Source organism: Petaurus breviceps, unplaced genomic scaffold, assembly GCF_028583685.1.
Source record: "Petaurus breviceps papuanus isolate PSGF00001 unplaced genomic scaffold, PetGlider_PUasm1.0 90919, whole genome shotgun sequence".
Lineage (NCBI taxonomy): Eukaryota > Metazoa > Chordata > Mammalia > Diprotodontia > Petauridae > Petaurus > Petaurus breviceps.
In genome coordinates, this window is record NW_027187378.1 from 13,113,746 (window position 1) to 13,134,648 (window position 20,903).

General features: G+C 39.9%; 1 protein-coding gene across 1 annotated transcript in view; it reads left to right on the forward strand.

Moving 5' to 3' along the window:
- Positions 1–20,903, forward strand: part of CFAP61 (cilia and flagella associated protein 61) — a 365,072-nt gene that overhangs the window by 8,314 nt on the left and 335,855 nt on the right. Inside the window, exons 3-6 of the mRNA XM_069075487.1 lie at positions 13,619–13,769; positions 17,410–17,486; positions 18,407–18,474; positions 18,742–18,868. Of these exons, the coding sequence (XP_068931588.1) occupies positions 13,619–13,769; positions 17,410–17,486; positions 18,407–18,474; positions 18,742–18,868 (423 nt within the window). The remainder of the gene's footprint in view (positions 1–13,618; positions 13,770–17,409; positions 17,487–18,406; positions 18,475–18,741; positions 18,869–20,903) is intronic.

Genomic DNA, 20,903 nt, shown 5'->3' on the forward strand with positions numbered 1-20,903 from the left:
TCTTGCTCTGCTATGTCAGCACGTCCATGGGGCATGGGAGATCTTTAAATCCCATAACCCTTACATTCGGCCCCAAGATCTTTCATGTCCCTTACTTGGCAAAAATACAGTAGGAATAACTGGTGTCAACAAAATTTCACAACAATATAACAAGAATAGCACACAATAAACACAAAAAACCATATTTTAGGGTGGGGCTCGAGCACAAGCTTCCCATCATTCCCCCCACCCCGAACAAATGGGGCCCCAAAATCTTGTGGTAAGGGGTGAAGATCTCTTCTTCTATGGCTACTTGCTGCTGAAATCGGATGTAGAGCTGTCCCTGTCCTTAGGGGTCCCATTTGAGAGGTCAGTTCTTAATATGCTTGATGCCAGGTCCAAGGGTGACACATCACAGTTGCAGACAGGGGGTGACATCCAGCTTAAGCTATCAGGCATCTACAGATGGAGGGTACCAAGCCTATGGAAACAAATCTAACAAACAAGGTGAACAAACAAAAAAAAATCAAGAAGAAGCAAAGAGACAATAACCAGACTATTGTAGCCTCACTCACGGTAGAATAAATGATTTAAGGGTACAACTTTGTAATCATCTTCTCCAGAATAAACAATAGTTACAGTGTTATCCTTCCCATATGCTATAATCTCTGAAGCCTTTGGAACATCATCTGGCTTCCGTTTTACCCATACTTTAGCTCCTGATTTTATTCTATCACTAGAACCAAATCCTTCAGTTCCTGTGACAGTTATTTTGGAAGGAGGGTCAGTTTTTACAAGTGGCATTGTTTTACAAGGAATGATAATCACTTGAACTATCCTATCATTCTTGTGAATCTGTATGGGCCCTTCACCTAAATTCTGGAATGTTACAACAATTTCTCCTTGATAATTAGAATCTATTACTCCAGCCAATACATGTATTCCTTGAGCTGCTAATCCTGATTTGGGTAAAATCTGTCCAAAGTGATTTTTAGGGATTCTTATGCATATCCCAGTGGAAATTTTTCTTACTTCTTTCCTGTCCAACCAAAAGTCCTCTAAACAATGTAAATCATACCCCACTGAACCAGGTGGTCCTGGGTACAGTGCTGGGACATCTGGCCTCAAGGTCCAATACTCAATATTTGGGATCTTGTGTGTTTGTTGTTTTCTAATTTGCAGATTGGGGGTCATCATTCTGGCTAGAGGTGTACTTCCTCCCAATGGTCTATTATTCAAATTACGCAAAGCCATGGACAAATTATCCTTCCAATGTTTATATGAATTATTGGAACTTAACTTCCTCAACTGTTCTTTCAGTAATCCATTCATTCTTTCAATTAACCCAGATGCTTCTGGATAATATGGAATATGATATATCCATTCTATATTGTTTAGTATACAATACTTCTTCATTTCATTGCCTTTGAAATGTGACCCATTGTCACTTTGAATCTGCATTGGGGTTCCATAATATAGACTTATGAGATCTAGGGTTTTACAAGTGTTTTTCTGGGTTGCATTCTTATAAGGACAAGCTACTAGTACACCTGAATAGGTATCAACACAAGTACATATAAATCTGCATCCTTTATCCTGTGGTAGTGGACCAATATAATCTATTTGCCAGATTTGGGCTGGGACTTTTCCTCTTGCTATCTCTACAGTTACTACCCGAGGAACAGTTCGCTCCTTTTCCAATTGACATATATGACATTCTTCTGCTATCTGTTTTAACAGTGAATGAGAGATACTAATACCTTGATCTTGTGCCCACTGGTGTGTGGCCTGGACCCCCAAATGGCCTGCTGTTTGGTGGACCCATTTTGCTAATACCGGATCATCAGTTGTTGTCAAAGTAGGGACAATATGTTCAGTAGCAATCTTTGCCAGTCGATCAGCATGAGCGTTGTACTCACGTTCTGGTGTGGTGGGGGCCACGTGAGCATCTACATGAAAAACTGACAAGTCAGTGACCAAAGACATGTTCCAGATATCTTCCCATAATTCTTTGCCCCAGACTTGTTTACCATGAATTTCCCAATTTTCATTTTTCCACATGGGCATCCATGTAGCTAACCCATTAGCTACCGCCCATGAATCAGTGAATATATGACACTGTCCTCCTTGTTCTATTTTGATGGCTTGATATACTGCCATAAGTTCAGCATATTGGCTACTTGCACCTATCCCAGTACTTTCCAAAGTCCTTCTAGTACATGGGTTATAGGCCACTGCTTTCCAATGTCTTTTTTGCCCCAAATATTTTGCTGTCCCATCAGTAAACCATGCATGTCTCTTTTGTTCCTCAGTTAATACATCATATCCCTCATTCCATTTTACAGTGGACTGTACCAACTGTTGCTTTGGCTCAGGGGGTGTGTCACTCCTCTCAATTTCTATGTTTGCTATAGATTCATGCAGAGCAGAGACTCCGCTTTTGCCTGTTTTGGCTCTATTTTGAATATACCACTTCCATTTGATTATACTAGCCTCTTGGGCATGTCCAATTCTGTGAGAAGCTGGGGTACTCATTACCCAGGTCATAATTGGGATTCCAGGTCTTAATATCACTTCATGGCCCACAGTCAGTTGTTCAGTCTCCACCAAAGCCCAATATGCAGCTAACAACTGCTTTTCAAAAGGTGTATACTGGACTCCAGATGAAGGGAGTTTCCTACACCAAAATCCCAAAGGTACATTTCGGCTTTGTTGTTTTTGCCATAAGCTCCAGTTTGCATAATCATCTTGTACAGTCACTTGCAATTCCACTGGACCATTTTGCATGGGCCACAAATCTAGGGCCAATTGTATGGCAGCCTTGGCTTCTTCAAAAGCTTTACTCTGGTCAAGTCCCCAATCGAATTCATATTTCTTCCGTGTGACTCTATATAAAGGTTTTAAAATCTGTCCCAAATGTGGAATGTGGTGCCTCCAGTATCCAAACAATCCTATGAACTTTTGGGCCTCCTTCTTATTGGTAGGGGTAGGAAAATCCTGAATCTTTTGTCGGGCTTGAGGAAGAATCTCCCTTAGCCCCTTGTTCCATTGTATACCCAAAAACTTCACATTCTGAGCTGGTCCTTGAACCTTTGCAGGGTTAATTTCCCACCCTTTACTTTTCATATGCTCAATTAGAAAGGTCAAACTCCTTTCCACTACTTTCACGTCTTTTCCCTGTATCATGATATCATCAATGTAGTGGGTAAGCTGTACACCAGGTAGCTTTAATTCATCCAACTGTTCAGCCACAATCCTGTGACAAATAGTGGGGCTATGTATGTACCCTTGTGGCAAGCGAGTGAAAGTATATTGTCTACCCTGCCAAGTGAAAGCGAAGTGGTCCCATTGTTTAGAGTCTATTGGGATGGTGAAGAAGGCATTTGCCAAGTCAATAACTGCATACCAAGTCCCATCATATTTCTGGATCCTTTCTATTAAGGTGATGGTATCTGGAACAGCAGCATACAAAGAAGGAGTCACCTTATTCAACTGTCTATAATCCACAGTCATTCTCCATGTCCCATCTGATTTTCTTACTGGCCAGACAGGATTATTCCATCTTGTGGTTGTAGGGACTAACACTCCTGCTTCAACATATTCCTTTATTTTAGTGGCAATTTCATCTTGCCCACCTGGCACACGATACTGTTTTAAAGTAATTACTTCAGAAGGTTCAGGTAAAGTGATTGGGTCCATTTTTAGTTTTCCTACTAAAACTGTATTAATTCCTATCTTCCTCACAGCAAATTGGTATCTTCCTTCAGGTAAATTCAGAGTCATGCCTCTCAATACATCTATTCCAATGATGTATTCAGGAATGGGTACAACAACCACAGTATATTCCTTCTTAGGTAACTGCCCAATTTTCATTGTTATTTTAACCTGTCTGGCTGATATTTCAGTGCCTCCTAGACCTGTGATGGTAATAGGAGTTCCATGTTTAAACTTATCAGGGTTTCCATAGATGAGTGTGGCCTCAGCCCCAGTATCAATCAGTGCCCTAGTCACAGTAGTTGATCCATTCTTCCAATATATTGTTAAACCAATATGGGGTCTGCAATCTCTTCTGCATATTTCTTTTATCTGGGCTGGGGCTTGGCTTATCTCCTATTCCCCCTGAAGGTGGGGCAAACTTGGATACAAAGATTCAGATTCAGAAATACCTGCGGGGGTGGTTCCTGCTTCCCTGTTCATTCTAATGCTAAGTACCTTTTCTTGGTACAGCTTATGCAGCTCTTCAGTTGGAATACCATCTATTCTTCTAAAATCCACCCCAGCTCTTAATAGAGCAGTAAACAGTTCCCTTCTTGTGGGTCTATTTTGTCTCTGAATCCTCTGGCTGTTTACTCTTCTCTCTCGAGGCAATTTGTCTTTTTCCCATTCCCCTAAATAGCTTAATTGTGAAATCTTATCCAGCACCTCTGAAAGAGGGTGCCCTATTTCTCCAATTAAAAGAGTCAGAATTAGGTGCTTATATGCAGGAGGAGCTGTCTTCACTATGATATTTCTATGAGGAACTCCTAGGGGGGTATCATAATATGCATTTGCATCTCCAATCAGGATAGCAGTTTTCATTACCTCCTCCTTTAACTTTCTCATACAGTCTCTAAGTGAGTACCAGGGTCTGTCTCCCCTAGGCCACATAGATTCAGTTGGATATTGCTTTTTGCAACCTTCTGCAGCTAAAGCTAGAAGACTCGTTTTGTTATTTCCTCCTTGCATATGGTGATCCCTAAAAGCCTGGTGTACAAAAGGATTCTGACTGATACTTATGAATTTTAAACAGTCCTCATTGTCCAGTGTTATTCCTCCTGCGCCTTCATCAGTGATTCTTACTATCCAAGACACTAAAGACTCCCCCATTCTTTGGGTAAATCTACTCAATATATCAGTGATCTCCTGTTGAGTGAAATCCTCAATTATCTCCCTGGATTCTGTTTTGCCTCGGTGGTTCTCCTGCCTTCTTCTTCGTATGGGGAGAGCTTCTACATTAGGAGACTCCTCATCTAACCTTGCTCCATTCTCCTCACACACATTCTCCTGGAAGCTGTCAGGGCAACTCTGCCCAGCCTGTACAAAAGCTGCATGCACATTCCTTCTGCTAGTTTTTTGCTTCCTTTTAGCTACATGAACAGTAGCTTGCTCCTGGACCACATGGGTCCCTCCAGTTTGCTCTTCTGAGTACTGTGACACAGAAAAATCCTCAGGCAAACCAGCTGAATCCCTAGCCATCCTAGCTCTTTCTTTCAGCAGCTTATCCCTACTTTTACACATAAGGCGATAACTTGTTAGCAGCACCCAGCCTCTCCTGCACACTCCTGCCAGTTCTTTGCCTGGTTCTATGGGTATTGCTTTCAAACATCTTTCCAAATCTCCAGGTTCTCCCTCTCTTAGCCTTGGTTCCCAGTTTTCACAGGGCCCTGTGCTTTTAGCCCATTCTCTGGCTAGAGAGGAATAAGGCAAATCCTCCCATCCCAGAATAGCCATTTCTCCCTCTAAAGCCCCACTGCTTCCAAATAGAGGCCTGACATTTTGTGATCCCATCCTCGTCGCCAAATGTATCAGCAATGCCATATTCACAATGCCTATAGAGATTACAAATATGCTGATATAATTATCCATCACAAAATACGTCAGGTTTGCCATTTGGGGAAATAAACTAGAAAATTTATTAAGATACCAAAAGACTGAGTCCCAAAACCAGAAAGTGAAAGCCATCAGAGTAGTTATGACATTGGCACAGGTAGATAAAGTAGAAAGCACCCACATTTTCAAGCCTTTAAAACAGAACAGGCTACCTCAGGCAAAGGTCCTCCTCTCCCCACTCATAGCAACCACCCAGCGTCCTGGAAGAGCGCTCCCAGCAGCTCTGGCCTCTGGCAGTCCTCAGCAGGAGTCCTAACTCAAAAAAAAAAAAAAGGCAACTGCCGCCAACTGCCAACCACAGGACCGTTAGCTCGGCTTTTTTTTTTTTTCTTGCTCTGCTATGTCAGCACGTCCATGGGGCATGGGAGATCTTTAAATCCCATAACCCTTACACCATTCTAAACCTTGACCAGAGGATATAGCAATCTAAGGTTTATTTTTGTTTCTGAAGTAAATTTTGTAATGGACATAGAAAGCAATAAAACTCCCCGAATAAATAGCCAAGCTGACTTCAAGCACAACCTCCATGATATGACATTGTAACATAGTAGAAAGAAAGATGGCCTTAGATTCAGGAACTCCTGGAATCAAGCCCCACATCTTACTGGCGGTGTGACCCTTGTTGAGTCTCAGCCTCTCAGTGCTAAGGGCAGCTCTCTAAGACTGTAAATTATAGAGCAGATGCCAATGTGCTTTGGGAGAATTTTACCCTATGGGGGTTCCCTGTGCCAATATAATCATAGGTTCAGTTAAAAAGAAAACAAACCTTACAAGTGTTAGTCTTAGGGTCAGGATAGCCTGGCCAAATCCCAGCCTGGACCTTCAGTGGCTGTGTGACAGCATGAAAGTTGTACATTATTCTCCATGAAGTGGAGGCTTCCTCCTTACCCTCAACACGTCTTCTAGCTTGCTGCCTCTTGTGCCAAAAAGAGAAGGAATGTAGGGGTATCAGGTGCTTTTGCAAGACTTTTGAAAGTCAGACAAAGGGTGGCTAGGTGGCGCAGTGAATAGAGCACCGGCCCTGGAGTCAGGAGGACCTGAGTTCAAATCCAACCTCAGACACTTAACACAAAAAATAGCCGTGTGACCTTGGGCAAGTCACTTAACCCCAATTGCCCTACATGAAGAAGAAGAAGAAGAAGAAGAAGAAGAAGAAGAACAGACAAAAACTACCCCCACCACTTTGCGCCATTCAGTTTAGCTCAGCTGAATATGTCTTTCATCTCTAAAAGGGGAATCCTGTCCTCTTATCTATTTATCTTCTTTTTTTTCCAGTCAGAATTTTATTTCAAAATATCATTGTGAGCCCTGGCCGAGGGCCCCAGCGCTACTCTAGCTACAAAATCTCAGTTAATGATATTCAAAGGCACTTGAGGGATCACAGTTCATATAGGAAAAACTGAGTGGATGAAGAATTCATGTTCCCCAGATTATGGCTTGCACCATTGGATAGGTAGTCCATTGTATTAATCCATCAGTACATGTATCTTATACAGGTACTGAAGATGAACCATAGTGATCCGGGCCAAGAATTTAATGGAAAAGAGGATAGTGGTCAAGATAAATTTGGGAAATTGTGCAACCCAAGCTTCTTCTGCTACCAAAATCCTGCTTTTTAACAAAACATTTCCCCAATAATGCTATCAAACCCTGAATCATTGAAAAACATGAAGAGAAGTTATAAGAGACCCAATGAAAATGGAAAGATGCACGTAACTGATAATGACTAGTGAATAAAAAGGGATGAAAAATCATCTCTGAAGATGTGTAAAACTAAAAAAGGAGGGATGAACTGATTAGCAACTAGTATTTAGCCCAAAATAGTAGAGGCAGGCCACTTAGCCCTTCTGAGACTCAGTTTCCTCATCTGTATAATTAAAAGGTTTCATTAGATTTAGTTTAATTCACCAAATACTTATTGAGCATCTACTATTTAATAGGCCTGTGTAGAATGCAAAGGCCATATTGCTCCTTGCCATTGTGAAAATTTCATTCTAGTATATGAACTTAGACATGAACACAAAAAACAAGTGTAAGTTCTCTCTTCTGTTGATTTAGTTAGAATATAGTAAGTGTAAGGGAGGTTGATCTCTCTTCTTCAGCTAATGTGGTTATAGTAAGAAGGTTTGGGTGTTGTGGTTTTTTTAGCTTTTACGAACAAATATTTATTTCAAAGGTATAACAAGAACAAAGTACATACATGTCACCCCATTATCTGGGGTGGTCATAATCTCTCCATAAAACATCAGTTTTTGAGGAAGGGAGGAGGATTAGGCTTACAACTTAACTAAATTCCTACATAGCATGAGTCCAAGTTCCAAGTCCAAAGCCTCCTCTGTATTTGTGTTCTGGGATCTGGGCATCTTAGGGCTTCCTTGCTGGGCTAGTTACAATTTATTCTCTAGAATCCTGGGTCCAAAGTCCCTGTGGCTTACAACTCTGGGTCCCAGGACTCCACTCCCCACACCTAGAACTGACAAGGATGAACAGACATGCCAAAACCCCAGTTCTCTTTTTCAGGTGCATAGCCTAAGGGAAGGAGAAGTTGGTACTCAGGCCTTTTTCTATGTACAACCCTGACTACTCAGTCAGTGAAGAGTTTTTTTAACCCCTGTCTATAGCCAGAAAAGAGAGTGATGAGATGTTAAAGTTAAAAAAAAACAAGATGGATCTACACTCTATGATTCTTTTATGAGTTGTGAACCTCTTTGTTTGAGTGAAGAAGGAAACAGTGTGATTGACTGTGCAAACAAACGAGATACACTTCTGAGGCCTTTAAATAATTGAATGAAATTCAGAGTGAGAAATACAGCCATAATTAGAGAGAACCAGGCTCTTGGGAGGGAATCGTTCTTGTGAGGAGGAAGTTTGTTTTTTTTCTCCTCTTATCCATATGCCATATGTTCTGGAGAACAGAGACAGCTTTAATTTTTATTCATTTGTTAGTAACATTCATTTTAAAAAATTTTGAGTTTCAAATTGTCTCCTTCCTTCCCATTGAGAAGGCAAGCAATATGGTATAAGTTATACATGTGAAGTCATGCAAAACATTTCCTTATCAACCATGTTTCAAAATAAAACAAAACAATACAGCAACAATAGTAATAAAGAAATGAAAAAAAATAAAGTGGAAAAAAGTATGCATTCAATCTGTCCTTGGTTCATCATTCCTCTCTCTGGAGGTGGATAGTATTTTTCTACATGAGTCCTTTGGACTTGTCTTGGAACATTGAAGACAAAGAGAAACAGAAACAGTCACCTAAATGAGGAAGCAGCTTCAGAGCAGAGAAGGGTATTGCCTGTAGATTCATGTAAGGAGCAGACCAGGGGACCCTAGCTGAGCTGAGTGGCTCATCGAGTTGAGATGCTCGACACAAGGGAAGTTGAGTGAGCACTCTATAAAGAAAGAAAGGAAAGACTTACAGGCCCTGCAGATCAATAGTTGTCAATTACCTTGGCCACATATGTTTCTTATGTGTGTGCTTCAGTGATGTTTGATCCAAAGATTTTCTGCCCACTCTTCTCATGGATATTATATGTATTTGCGGGATCGTGTGCCCCATATTTATGGAAGGGGGCACTGTGGATTTGTAGCTATTATTTTTCCTTGGTCATCTTAGTAAAGGCTTACTCCTAGAACCCAAGCAGGAATCCAACCTATAAGTTCAAGTATAAATTGGGAGGAATATTTCAGAGTGGGTGCAATATAGATAAGCAAATGGAGGGGTTTTTTGTGTACTATTTTGGTTTAGTTTTACACAATTTAAAAATTTTAAAAATCCAAATAAAATAAAAGCATTTTTTCTTCTCTATAGAGGACATAATGACAGGGAGGTAAAAGTATTCCTTCTTTTAAAAAATTTTAATTTATTTATTTACTTTTAGTTTACAACTTGCAGTTCTTCAATCCCTTGAGTTTCAAATTTTCTCCCATTCCCTCACCTCCCCCCTCCCCCCATAGTGGCATGCAATCAAATATAGGATCTACAAATGCCTTTACATTAAACATTAGTCAAGTTGTAAAGAAGGACCATAACCAATGGAGAGAACAATGAGAAAGAAGAGATAAAACAAAGCAAAAATATATATATATATATATAGAGAGAGAGAGTAGTTTGCTTCAATCTGCATTCAGACTCTGTAGTCCTTTCTTTGGATATGGATATCCCTTTCCATCATGAGTTGTTTGGAGTTGTCTTATAACCTCTCATTGCTGAGAGGAGCCCAGTCCATCAAAGTTAGTCGTCACACATATGATGTGTCTGTAATTGTGTACAAAGTTCTCCTGGTTCTGCTCCCCTCACTCAGCATCAGTTTATATAAGTCTCTCCAGGTTATTAGGAAGTCCTGCTCTTCATTTCTTATAGCACAGTAGTATTCCATTACATTCATATACCACAAGAAAGTATTCCTTCTAATTCTAAAATCCTACGATCTTTCTGTGAAGAAGAGGAAATAAGTAGATTCGATTACATGAACCTCATTACAAAAGAGACAGTATGGTATAGTAGGCAGAGAAGGAACCTCAGCAGGGGAAGGGAATAAACATTTATACTGTGCCTGCTATTTGCCAGGCACTGTGCTAAGCACTCTACAGATGTTATCTCATATAATCCTCACAATGATCCTGGGAGGGAGGTGCTCGTCTTATCCCCATTTTACAGGTGAGGAAACTGAGGCAAAAAGAGGTGAAGTGATTTGCCCAAGGTCACACAGTAAGCATCTGAGGCCAGAATTGAACTTAGTTCTTCCTGCTTTCAGACTCAGAACTTCATACACAGCACCACTTAGTTTCCCTTAGAGTCAACAAGAGTGGGATAAAACTCTACCTCTAAACCTACTGATTATGACAAAAGGGAAATCACTTAACCTTTTAGAGGGCATTATCCATACAGTTGAAAGAGAGAGAGAGAGAGAAAAGAAGAAGAAGGAGGAGGAGGAGGAGAAGTTGCTAAAGAGAAATAATATGACAGATGGAGAGTGGAACATTTGAGAGCAAAGTTATTTTCATATTAAAGTTTACATAATAGAATTTCCTAACTGTATGGGACCATAAGGATTATTTAATCTAACTTCCTCAGCCTAAACTTGAGCAGATAGGCCAAGAGAGGTGAATAGTGCTATTCACTTGACCCATCTGTAGCAGACTCAGAATTAGAAACCAATTGGTAAGATGAAATCTTAGGATGATAAATGTGAAGTCTGACTTGGGTTCAAGATATCAGCTTTACCAATACAAGATGAGAGAGAGAGCAGCTTGTCTGAAAGAGATCTCTGAGCTTTAGTAGATTGAAAGTTCCATAAGAGTAAATCATATGATATAGATAACAAGATTATAGAGTTAAGGCTGGAAGAGATAGGTCATCTAGTTTAAAGCAGGCATTTTACAGATGAAGAAACTGAAGCCCAGACAAGTTAAGTGACATGTTGGAGTGTACAGAGCTGCTAAGTCAAAGGTGAGAGTTGAGTCTTGCCACTGGACTTTAATGACTGGAAGAGACAGTGAGGCCAATAACTGTGCAGCTCTGCCTCACTTAAATCCAATTCACTTTCAAGTCAAGACATTACCCATGATGTCATTGGTTTTCTTTCTTTTTTTTTAGTTTTAGTTTATTTTTTAGTTTACATCATTCATTTACACAAGATTTTGAGTTACAAATATTCTCCCCATTTCCCCCCTGCCCACCACCCCAAAAGAGCAATCCCACTGAATATCCCCTCTCCCAATCTGATCTTTCCTATATCTTCCCCAATCCCCCTCTAACTTTCCAGTAGAGCATGGTGGATCTCTATGCCCCAGTGCCTGTATATCTTATTTCATAGTTACATGTAAAATAATAATAATAATAATAATATATTTTTTAAACATTTGATTTTCAGCCTTTGAATTCCAGATTCTTTTCCTACCTCCCTCATCGCCCACCCTTACTGGGAAGATAAGCAATTCAATATAGGTTTTACATGTGTAGCTATGCAAAACATTTTCATAGTGGATATATTGTGAAAGACTGACTATATTTTCCTCCATTCCATCCCACCCCGACTTGTTCTATTCTCTACTTTGATCCTGTCCCTTTTCAAAAGTGGGTGCTTCCAACTCCCCTCCCCCCCAGCCTGCCCTCCCTTCCATCATCCCCCGTCTCATCCCCTTCCCCCCTACTCTCCTGTAGGCTGAGATACCTTATTTGGTGTGTATGTCATTCCCTCCCTAAGCCAAATTCATTGAGAATAAGGTTGACCCATTCCGTTTTGCCTTCCTGTTCTTCCCCTCCATTGTAACAGTTTTTGTCATTGGTTTTCTTTGAAAATGAAGGATAAAACAGCAACAAATCAAAAAAGCACTAATTCAGTCTTTGGCTGTTAAGAAAGGCATAGTTTCTAGGAAGGGTAGCTAGGTGGTGCAGTAGAGAGAGTGCCAGACCTGGAGTCAGGAAGCCTCATCCTCCTGAATTCAAATGTGGCCTCAGACACTTACTAGCTGTGTGACCCTGGGTAAGTCACTTAGACCTGTTTGGCTTAAAAATACAGAATTATCCTAGTTCTTTGTAGTGCCCTTCTAACACTGATTGTGGCAAAGGAGTGGAAAAGGTCAGAGAGTATGCAAAGAATCACACTTTTTAGACTATTAACTTTAACTTGGCTGCTGGTACTCAAAATATTTTATGGGAGAACATGGACGAGAGTCACACCAGATGGTGGGAATGGATGGGCTTCTATCAGCATTGTTGGATCATTGATATTACAGGTCCATTTGAGAATTTGAGCACTGAGGTAAAACTTCAGAATTGTTTTAATATCTGAGCTAGGAGCATATTTTCATATGGTCATTGAAAGTTTGCAATTCTTTTTTGGAAAATTATTTACTCATATCCTTTGACCACCTAATTATTTAGGTTTATTAAGATTATATCTTTATATCAACTTTGTATTTATCTTGGCTCTCAGACTTTTGTCAGTGATATTTGATCCAAAGATTTTTTTTCTCTTAAATGAAAGCCATTTCTTTTCTTATTCTACCTGCTTTGATTTTGTTTGTGTAAACCATTTCATTTTTATAAAATTGGAACTGTCAGTTTTATCTTTTATTATTGCTTCTATCCTTTGATTGGTTGGTTAAGAATTCTTTCTCAGCCCAAACTCTGAAAGATACCTCCTTTCATTCTCTTCTAGCCCTTTTGTAATGTAACTCTAAAATCATGTATTCCTTTGAAGTATATTGTGGTATATGGTTTAAAATGCTGGTCTAGATCTAATTCTTATTCTCTGCTGGCTGATCTGATCCTGAGTCCAGGACAGAGTATGGAGATATTAATTAAGGGAAAGTTATTATTCCTTGGGTTGGCAAAAGGTAAGAACTGGGAAAGAGAAAATCTGCCCAGATGGAGGTAGAAGGAACAGCTGATTTTTTTGGCTAAATTAACCATTTCCAATATCCCCAGTCCACCCTGTACTTGCTACAGGGAAAAGATTGGGAAGAATTTTATAATATAACGAACTTTACTAACCTATCTATAAGGAATGATGAAAAGCTGTCAGTCATTGAACATTCAGAGATATCTGACATATAGCCTGGCACATTAAAAATACTTTTGTTTTGAGAGAGACAGTATGAAAATCTGAAGAATTGTCTTGTATTGTGAATACTTCCCACGTATCTCTCAGCTCATAGCAAAGGTCAATCTTGTCACCTCCAGAGAAGTTGTTCAGGTTCACCTTTTGTTATTTATTCAGTCATTTCAGTCAGGTCTGACTTTTCAAGATGCCCTCCATGACCATTAAGTGGTTAAACAGCTAGTCAGAGTCTGATGTTAGATATAAACTAAGGAATATGAGTCTTCTTGATAACCAAGCCCAGTGCTCTATCTATCTACGGGGCCAGCCCAGTTGCAGATTAGGAGTAATGGGAGCCAGAAGAATGAGAAAATAAGTTTTTGGCATTTTTATTCTACACTTTCTTTCTTATGTCCACAATGTTTAATGATTTCCATAGAGAAAAAGCAAACCTTGCAATTACCCTCTGCAATGAAAGGGATGAGATCTTGGCCCATGCTACTTTCGTGGACTATCCCAACTGGGGTATTGCCAAACAGGATGAATGGTTAGCAATCTTCTGTGAACTTGACAGTGAACTCCAATGCACAGTAAGTAATCACAGTAATTTTTTAATGACAAGGAATTTTGTGGGGAAGGGCTACATTTCATATGGTCTCTCTCTCAATTTTAAATCTTGACTCTTCAGAGTACTGTTCAGAAAGCATGAAAAAGGGATTCACATTGAAAACAAAATTACTAGAAGAAGAAAGAAGGGTTAACATAAGAGTGATAGAGAGTTGAAGGGACAGGAAGAACAGGCAATAGCAAAATCAGCCTCTAGGCAGAAGGCAGCAAAAGTCCCAAGAATATGCTGTGGTCATTCTGGGGGTGTTACAAACAAGGATGTAGAAGCACAAAACAAAACGGGAAACAGAATTTGGAATTTCCAAATTTCTACTAATTGTTATGAACTTTTGTTCCACTTTTATACCTACCTTTAGCCTTTCAAGTTTCTTGAAAACTTGATGGTGGGGGCATCCTCTGAGGTAGCTGTCCCAAGTACCACTCACACCTGATAGGTCAGGTCCCCAGGCAAGACTACAGGCACTTGGGAGTGTCTTTTGTGACATTAAAACTCAAGAACCTACACTTGTGTGCTTTTTGCCATGACTAGCTAGATTGCCAATTGGTCATACTCATACTTAATTAGCAGTTAGAAGGTGATAAGTACTGAGGTGTCATAGTAAGAATAATTGATAAGAAATATCCACTTCCCTCCCCTCCTCCCCCCCCCCCAATCTGAGATTCACTCTCCTACAAGCACCTACAGAGCCCAGGGGAATGTGGGCTGAAGCTTAGAGAGCACATGTAACAAAGGGGCAACTCTTAGGTATAATGTAGTTTTCTACTATGGCCCAGTGTTCTAGTGATGCTATTAGGATGCCAATGGGAAGATGAGAGGTCCTCTGGACCTCCAAAGTTTTCTAGGTCTTCCTCCAGCCAAATGAGGGAAGAAGGAAGCCCAGCCTGGAAACATGATGAAGCTTCCATCACGACGATTTCTTTCATCATGGGATTTCTTCTCCTTTTCTGACTTTTTCCTCTTCTGGACAAGCTCCTGTTCATAGTTTTTAAAAAAGATCTAGGAGTACTTATCCCAATTCTAACACATACTGATGAGTTGAATAACCTCCTCCTCTCCCTCTCAGAGCAAGGATAAATGTCCCCCTTAGGGCCCTAGGGGTACTCAGAGAGTAGAGGAGGCTCCAGGCTCAAGCCCTGATCCTGCCCTACCCCCAAATAAATTGCCAATTACAGTTAATATCTTCCTTATATAATCTATTATTCTCCCAAGTGGTAAGTAGTCCAGTAACATTTAACCAATTAGCATCAATTAATTTTTACAAAGGATTTCCTGAGAAATTATAGCAAGAATAGAAGTAAAAACTATTTTCTAGAATCCAGAATCCAGGACAGTTTCCCCTGTGCTGCCTTGGAAGAGAGGGCTTAGACTTAAAGCAGTTTGTACAAAGCATCAACTCCCACATCAAAGTCGTCTGCACATGCAGCATAGCCAGTGGATGATGTTGCTACAGAAGGTGATATCTAGGCCACAGGGACTGATTCAGTCAGTCAGGAAACATTTATTAAGCACTTTCTGTGTGCTAGGCCCTGCACTAAGCACAGTGGGGATACACAAAGAAACAAAAGACAGTCCCTGCTTTCAAGGAACTCCCAACCTAATGCTTCACTACTGTGCTGCCTCTGGCAGGTTGCTTCTCAGAGCTATGCTGGTCACAAACTCTAGCATACATTCCTGTACCTAAACATTTTGAGATCTCAAAAGGCTGTAGGCCTAGTCTGTTCCATCGACCATACTAAGAGAATTAAAAAATAGATACCACAAGGACAGAAACAGCCTCAGGGCCATGCCATACGCTCATGGCTGAATGTCAGGCTGGTTAGGGATGGTAACCTGACTTGAGAGCCAGTGCTCAGTATACTACCCCATGCTGTCTCCTCTCCCTCCCACTTATCTAAAAGGAATGAGTCTTCTGGAGCTCATTCTTACTAAGATATGAATGTTTGATAAGATTCAACGTGCTACCCCTTCCCGGGATATTTGTATTTCAATAATACACAAAACTTTAAGACAGAGGAATACACATTTGATTGTAGAATTTGGGGCAAGATGGTGGGTTTGTCATAGTTTGACAGGTAATCCTGCTCCTCCCTCCTCCTCCTCCTCCTCTTCTCTCTGAAATCATACAACTGCTTTTCTGGAAGTTGGATTACTCATCATCACACTTAAGTTCTATGCCTTATCACCTAACTGCATTTGTAGTTTTCGTGAGGCTACCAGGAAATATCTAGATGTAGGATACAGGCCATTAAATTTGGAACCAGACTGGACTTGAATCCCAGCTCTACTACCCATTATTTGTCTGACTTTAGATAAGTTACTTAATAGCTCTCAGCCTTAGTTTCCATATCTGTAAAATGAGGGGGCTGGACAAGATGATCTCTAAGGTCCTGTGACTTTATGGTCTATATATTTTTTTAGTTAGCCAATGAAGTTGCATTACTGTCCTCCTTAGGGCTGTTTGTTTCTAGGTGTAAATCACATTCAGGGCTGATACATCTTTAGAGCTAATACCTCTTCTTTTTATATTCCTATGATGTTCCTAACAGTGTTTCTGAGGTGCCTGCTGTCACATTTTTGTTTTATATATGGAGAGGCTAAAGTGCTGAAAAGTGAAATGATTTATCTAACACTAAGTAATCTAAAGAAATAAACCCCCTGAAGAAATAAGAAATGTAGGTAGGTCAGGGATATGTAATGCTTATACTAATACACTGCTTCATATTGTCTTCAATTTATTGTTTATTCATCTTTATTCATATTCATATAGTTTACAGTATTCTGAGGTTTCACTTTAGATTAGGGGGACCATGTTGTACAGGCCTAGAGAGCCCAGAAAGCCTTACAATCAAGGGGTAGATATTAGTTATTTGGGAGTATTCTTAAAAATCTTCAAGGGGTCAAATAACAAGGGGTTATAAAAAAAAAAACAACACAGGGACAGAATGGTTTTCTGTATAAATGTGTGTATTCTTTCTAAAAATTAACCAAGAAGTTATAATTTTGGTTCTTGGAGTTTCCTGCACCCAAGCTTTCTGAATCCACAGAGTATTCTTTGATTTTAACTCTAGGAATGTTAATAAAGAGAGTCCTTGAATTCATATGGGGCACCTGCCTTCATACTCCAAATTCATAAGAGAATCTTTCTATTGTGTAGCTTGAATAAAGCAGCAGCTGCTGACTTGTGGGTGAAGGGAAATAGATTATTGTCTTGCACTTGGCATAAACACCCCAGAACAAAACGTCTGAGTTAATAATCAATTTCACTCCCCTGCAGGGCTCTTCCTTATCTGATAGGCCATTCCTGAGGTCAGGAGGAAGAGCCATATGTGCCAGATATATTTGCCTCTATCTTTTCCTTATACTATTGAGGTAGAAGACTGCAAGTGACTGAATGGGGCCAAGAAATATGTCAAATACAGTCCATAGTCACATCATTTTGGTTATGACCTTTTATGTGAATAGATCTTTGTGTGCTATTATTGCACAGACCTAGTTCCTCCTGACTCTAATGTAGAGAGAATATTAATTCAGTTTTAAAGGACCAATTGTTAGACATTTAATTTTTATAAAAACTTCATTCCTGTTTTCTTTTTGTACTACAGCCTCTGAATTCATTGTTTATGCATCTTTTTGTGGCTATTGACGAATATGCCATTGGCTGTTGCAAAGAAATTATTAGGTGAGTTGACGTGCCATTGCAGCTAGACAAGCTTGTTTGGTTATTAATTCACTTCAAAAAGTTAGCTACACAAATTTTAAAGTAACAAGGAAAGGGGATATATGTAATTTACACAAAGCTTATTTGAAATTCTGTTACATATTTTATTTACATATTTAATTTATGAATACATCTAAATATTTATTTTTATACTTAACCAAAGTAGTATAACATTATTTTTAAAAGGAAATAATGCATTTCTTGAATGTTTTTTCTTATAATGAAAGATTATACAACATCTTTAACTGGTTATTATTTGAGGCATGCATGTCAGTAATGCAGGCATTTGGACAAATTGATTTTAGGGGGATGGGACAGGACAGGGAGAATGTGCATTAAAACGCATGACTGAACACAAAGCCTAACAAGCTGGAGATGTTTTCAAAAATCACTTTCCCCAAGGTTATTTTCTGAAACATTTATTAACACAACAGACTGCAAAGACCCACAAGTAATCCGATGTACCAGTTAGTGTGCTGCACAGAGATAGAAGTATGTTCAGTCTTAGCAGCTTGCAGAGACAGTGAATCACATTTGATGATGGTGTCCTGAGTCTTCAAGTTACTTTGTAATATCAAACCAGACCATCCAGATGCCAGGTCAAGGGTTAATATGAGCAGAAATCTGTTGTATTGTGCTAAAGGACGTCTTTTATTCCTTTGCCTCTATGGAGTTGATAGAAAATATAGGAAGCTAGAAGACTAAGAGATTAGAAAAATCTAAGGAAGAAATAAAGTTACCTTGAAGATTTTTATATCCTTTTTCTGAGTAGGGAGAAGGTTATTATGCTTGCATTTGTGAACCTTCTTTTTGGGGGGGAGACAATATTTAATTAAGATATTTGCTTATGAAATTACTTTATTATTGTTTTTTTTCTTTAGGACAGTGTTCAAGGCAGTGCCAGATCTTCACTTCATATTTCTTGTAGTTCCATCCTATATGAGTTTAGGTAAGAATTCTGTAATCACACTTTAGCCTCAGTGTTTTCAGTATGATAAAATGGTAACTTGTAATGTACTCCAACTGCTGTTTCTCTAGAATTTGTCTGACATGACCTCAGACCTCTAAGTGCATATAGTATGTGGTTGATTATGAAAAGGTCAGACACAATTCAAATTCAAAAGTGCTTTCCTTTTTTCTTATACATTGCTGTTTGTGTTTTAATATTGTTTTTGACAGAAAAAGTTATAATACCAACTTTATGCCTGTGATCTAGGTTCAACTTTAGTAACCGTTTTTGAGCCTCTTGGAATAATTCCATGTTTTTCCTTTGATGAAGAATTTTCTGTGTATGTGTGTCGCCGACACCACCACTGCCCTCAGCTATACATTCGCCAAGCCAGGTAATATGAAAATGATCCCTTGTATTTGATAGCTACCCTGGTAGTCAGTCAGGCAGTCAGTAAGCATTTATTAAGTGCCTATTAAATGCCAGGCACTGTGCTAACCACTGGGGATGTACAAAGGGGCAACAGACAGTTCCTGACCTCAAGGAATTCACAGTCTAATGGGGGAGACAACAAGCAAACAAATATGTATAAACAAGCTATACACAGGATAAATGGGAAATAATTAACAGAAGGAAGGTACTAGAATGAAGGGGGATCAGGAAAGGCTTCCTGTAGAAGATGGGATTTTAGTTGGGACTTAAAGGAAGCCAGGGAAGTCAGGAGGCAGAGATGAGGAGGGAGAGTCTTCCAGGTATGGGGGGGCAGCCAGAGGAAATGCCTGGACCTAAGAGATGAAGTGTCTTCTTGGAACAGCCAGGAGGCCAGTGTGGCTGGATTAAAGAGTACATGGCAAGGAATAAGGCATAAGAAGACTGAAAAGGTGATGGTGATTGGGAGAAGAGTAGGTTAGGAAGGGCTTTGAATACCAAAGAATTTTGTATTTGATCTTGGAGGCGATAAGAAATCATCATAGTTTAGTGTAGTAGGGAAGTGAAATGGTTGGACCTGTTTTAGGAAAATTACTTTGGTGGTTGAATGGAAGATGGGTTGGAGTGAGGAGAGGCTTTGGCAGGGAGACCTACCAGCAGGCTATTGCAGTAATCCAGGTGTGAGGTGATGAGGGCCTGTACCAAGGTGGTGGCAGTGTCAAAGGAGAGAATGGGACCTATTTAAGAGATGTTGCAAAGGTGAAATTGACAGGCCCTGGCAACAGATGGGATATGATGGGGTGAAGGAGGTATGGGGAGGAGTAAGAGACGTCATGGATAACATTTAGGTTACCAACTTGAGTCCCATTCATTCAAGGGGGGAATGACGGGGGTGTTTGTGCTCGAGCCCCCACCCTACGATATTGTTTAGTGTGCTTATTTTATGTTATCCCTGTTATATTGTTGTGAAGTTCTGTTGACACCAGTTACTACACCAGGTACCCCTAAACTCCCATTAACCTATGTAATGAAATGTATTGTTAATATATTTTTGTTATGTAAGGGACATGAAAGTTCTTGGGGCTGAATGTGATGGCAATGGGAATTTGAAGATCTTCCCTGCCGCTTAATAAGCCTAAGGAAATTTGAAGACCTTTCCTGCTTTGAAGATTTTTCCCTGCCCTCTAATAGGCTGAATGTAATCACATGGAGCCTGTGGTGAGAGGAATTTGCTGAAGAGTAGAGCAGAGCCCACAGGAAGCTGGGAGTCAAAGTAGCTAAAAGGTGGGAGAGAGAGGATGTACCCAGGGAAACAGCTAGGCTTGTGACTGTTGGTTTGTGGGAAGACTAAAGAATGGTGTGGCTTCACACTGTGCTATATTATAGTAACCTCTTTGCCACTATGATGGATTTGACTTTCTGGTGTTGGAATTTAGTTTTCTGGTCTCTGAATAAATGTTTTGTTTCTGTCTTATGTATGGAGAGTCTGTTATATTTTGCGATTAAGCTCTATGCCAGCATATTTACAGTCACCATAGGCACTACATGAGGCTCTTGTTTTTTTAGTGAGGGCAGTTTCTGATGAAGTCTTTACAATTTGGTAGAAACTATTAGACCTTAACTACTGGAATAGCTTTTGTGAACCCAAGGTCACCTTCATGTCCCATTGAGGCACTGGATTAGGACTGTATTCCAGGCCAATGATTATGATCTTAAATGGCTTATGTCTGCTGATGATTAAGGTCTATATCTACATTTATCATATCCATTTCTTTCTTTCCATTGTTTTGGCCTCTACCCTCATTGGGGCCCTCTTCACTTTTCACCATTTACTTTGTTATAGTCTTATAGTCAGTCTCTTTGTTTCCAGCCTCTTCCCTCTTCAACCTTTCTTCCACATAGGCACCAAATTGGTATTTTAGAGCCTATGTCTAGTCAAGTCACTCGCCTGCGCAAGAAGCATCAGTGGCTCCCTATTATCTCTGTGATAAAGACAAACT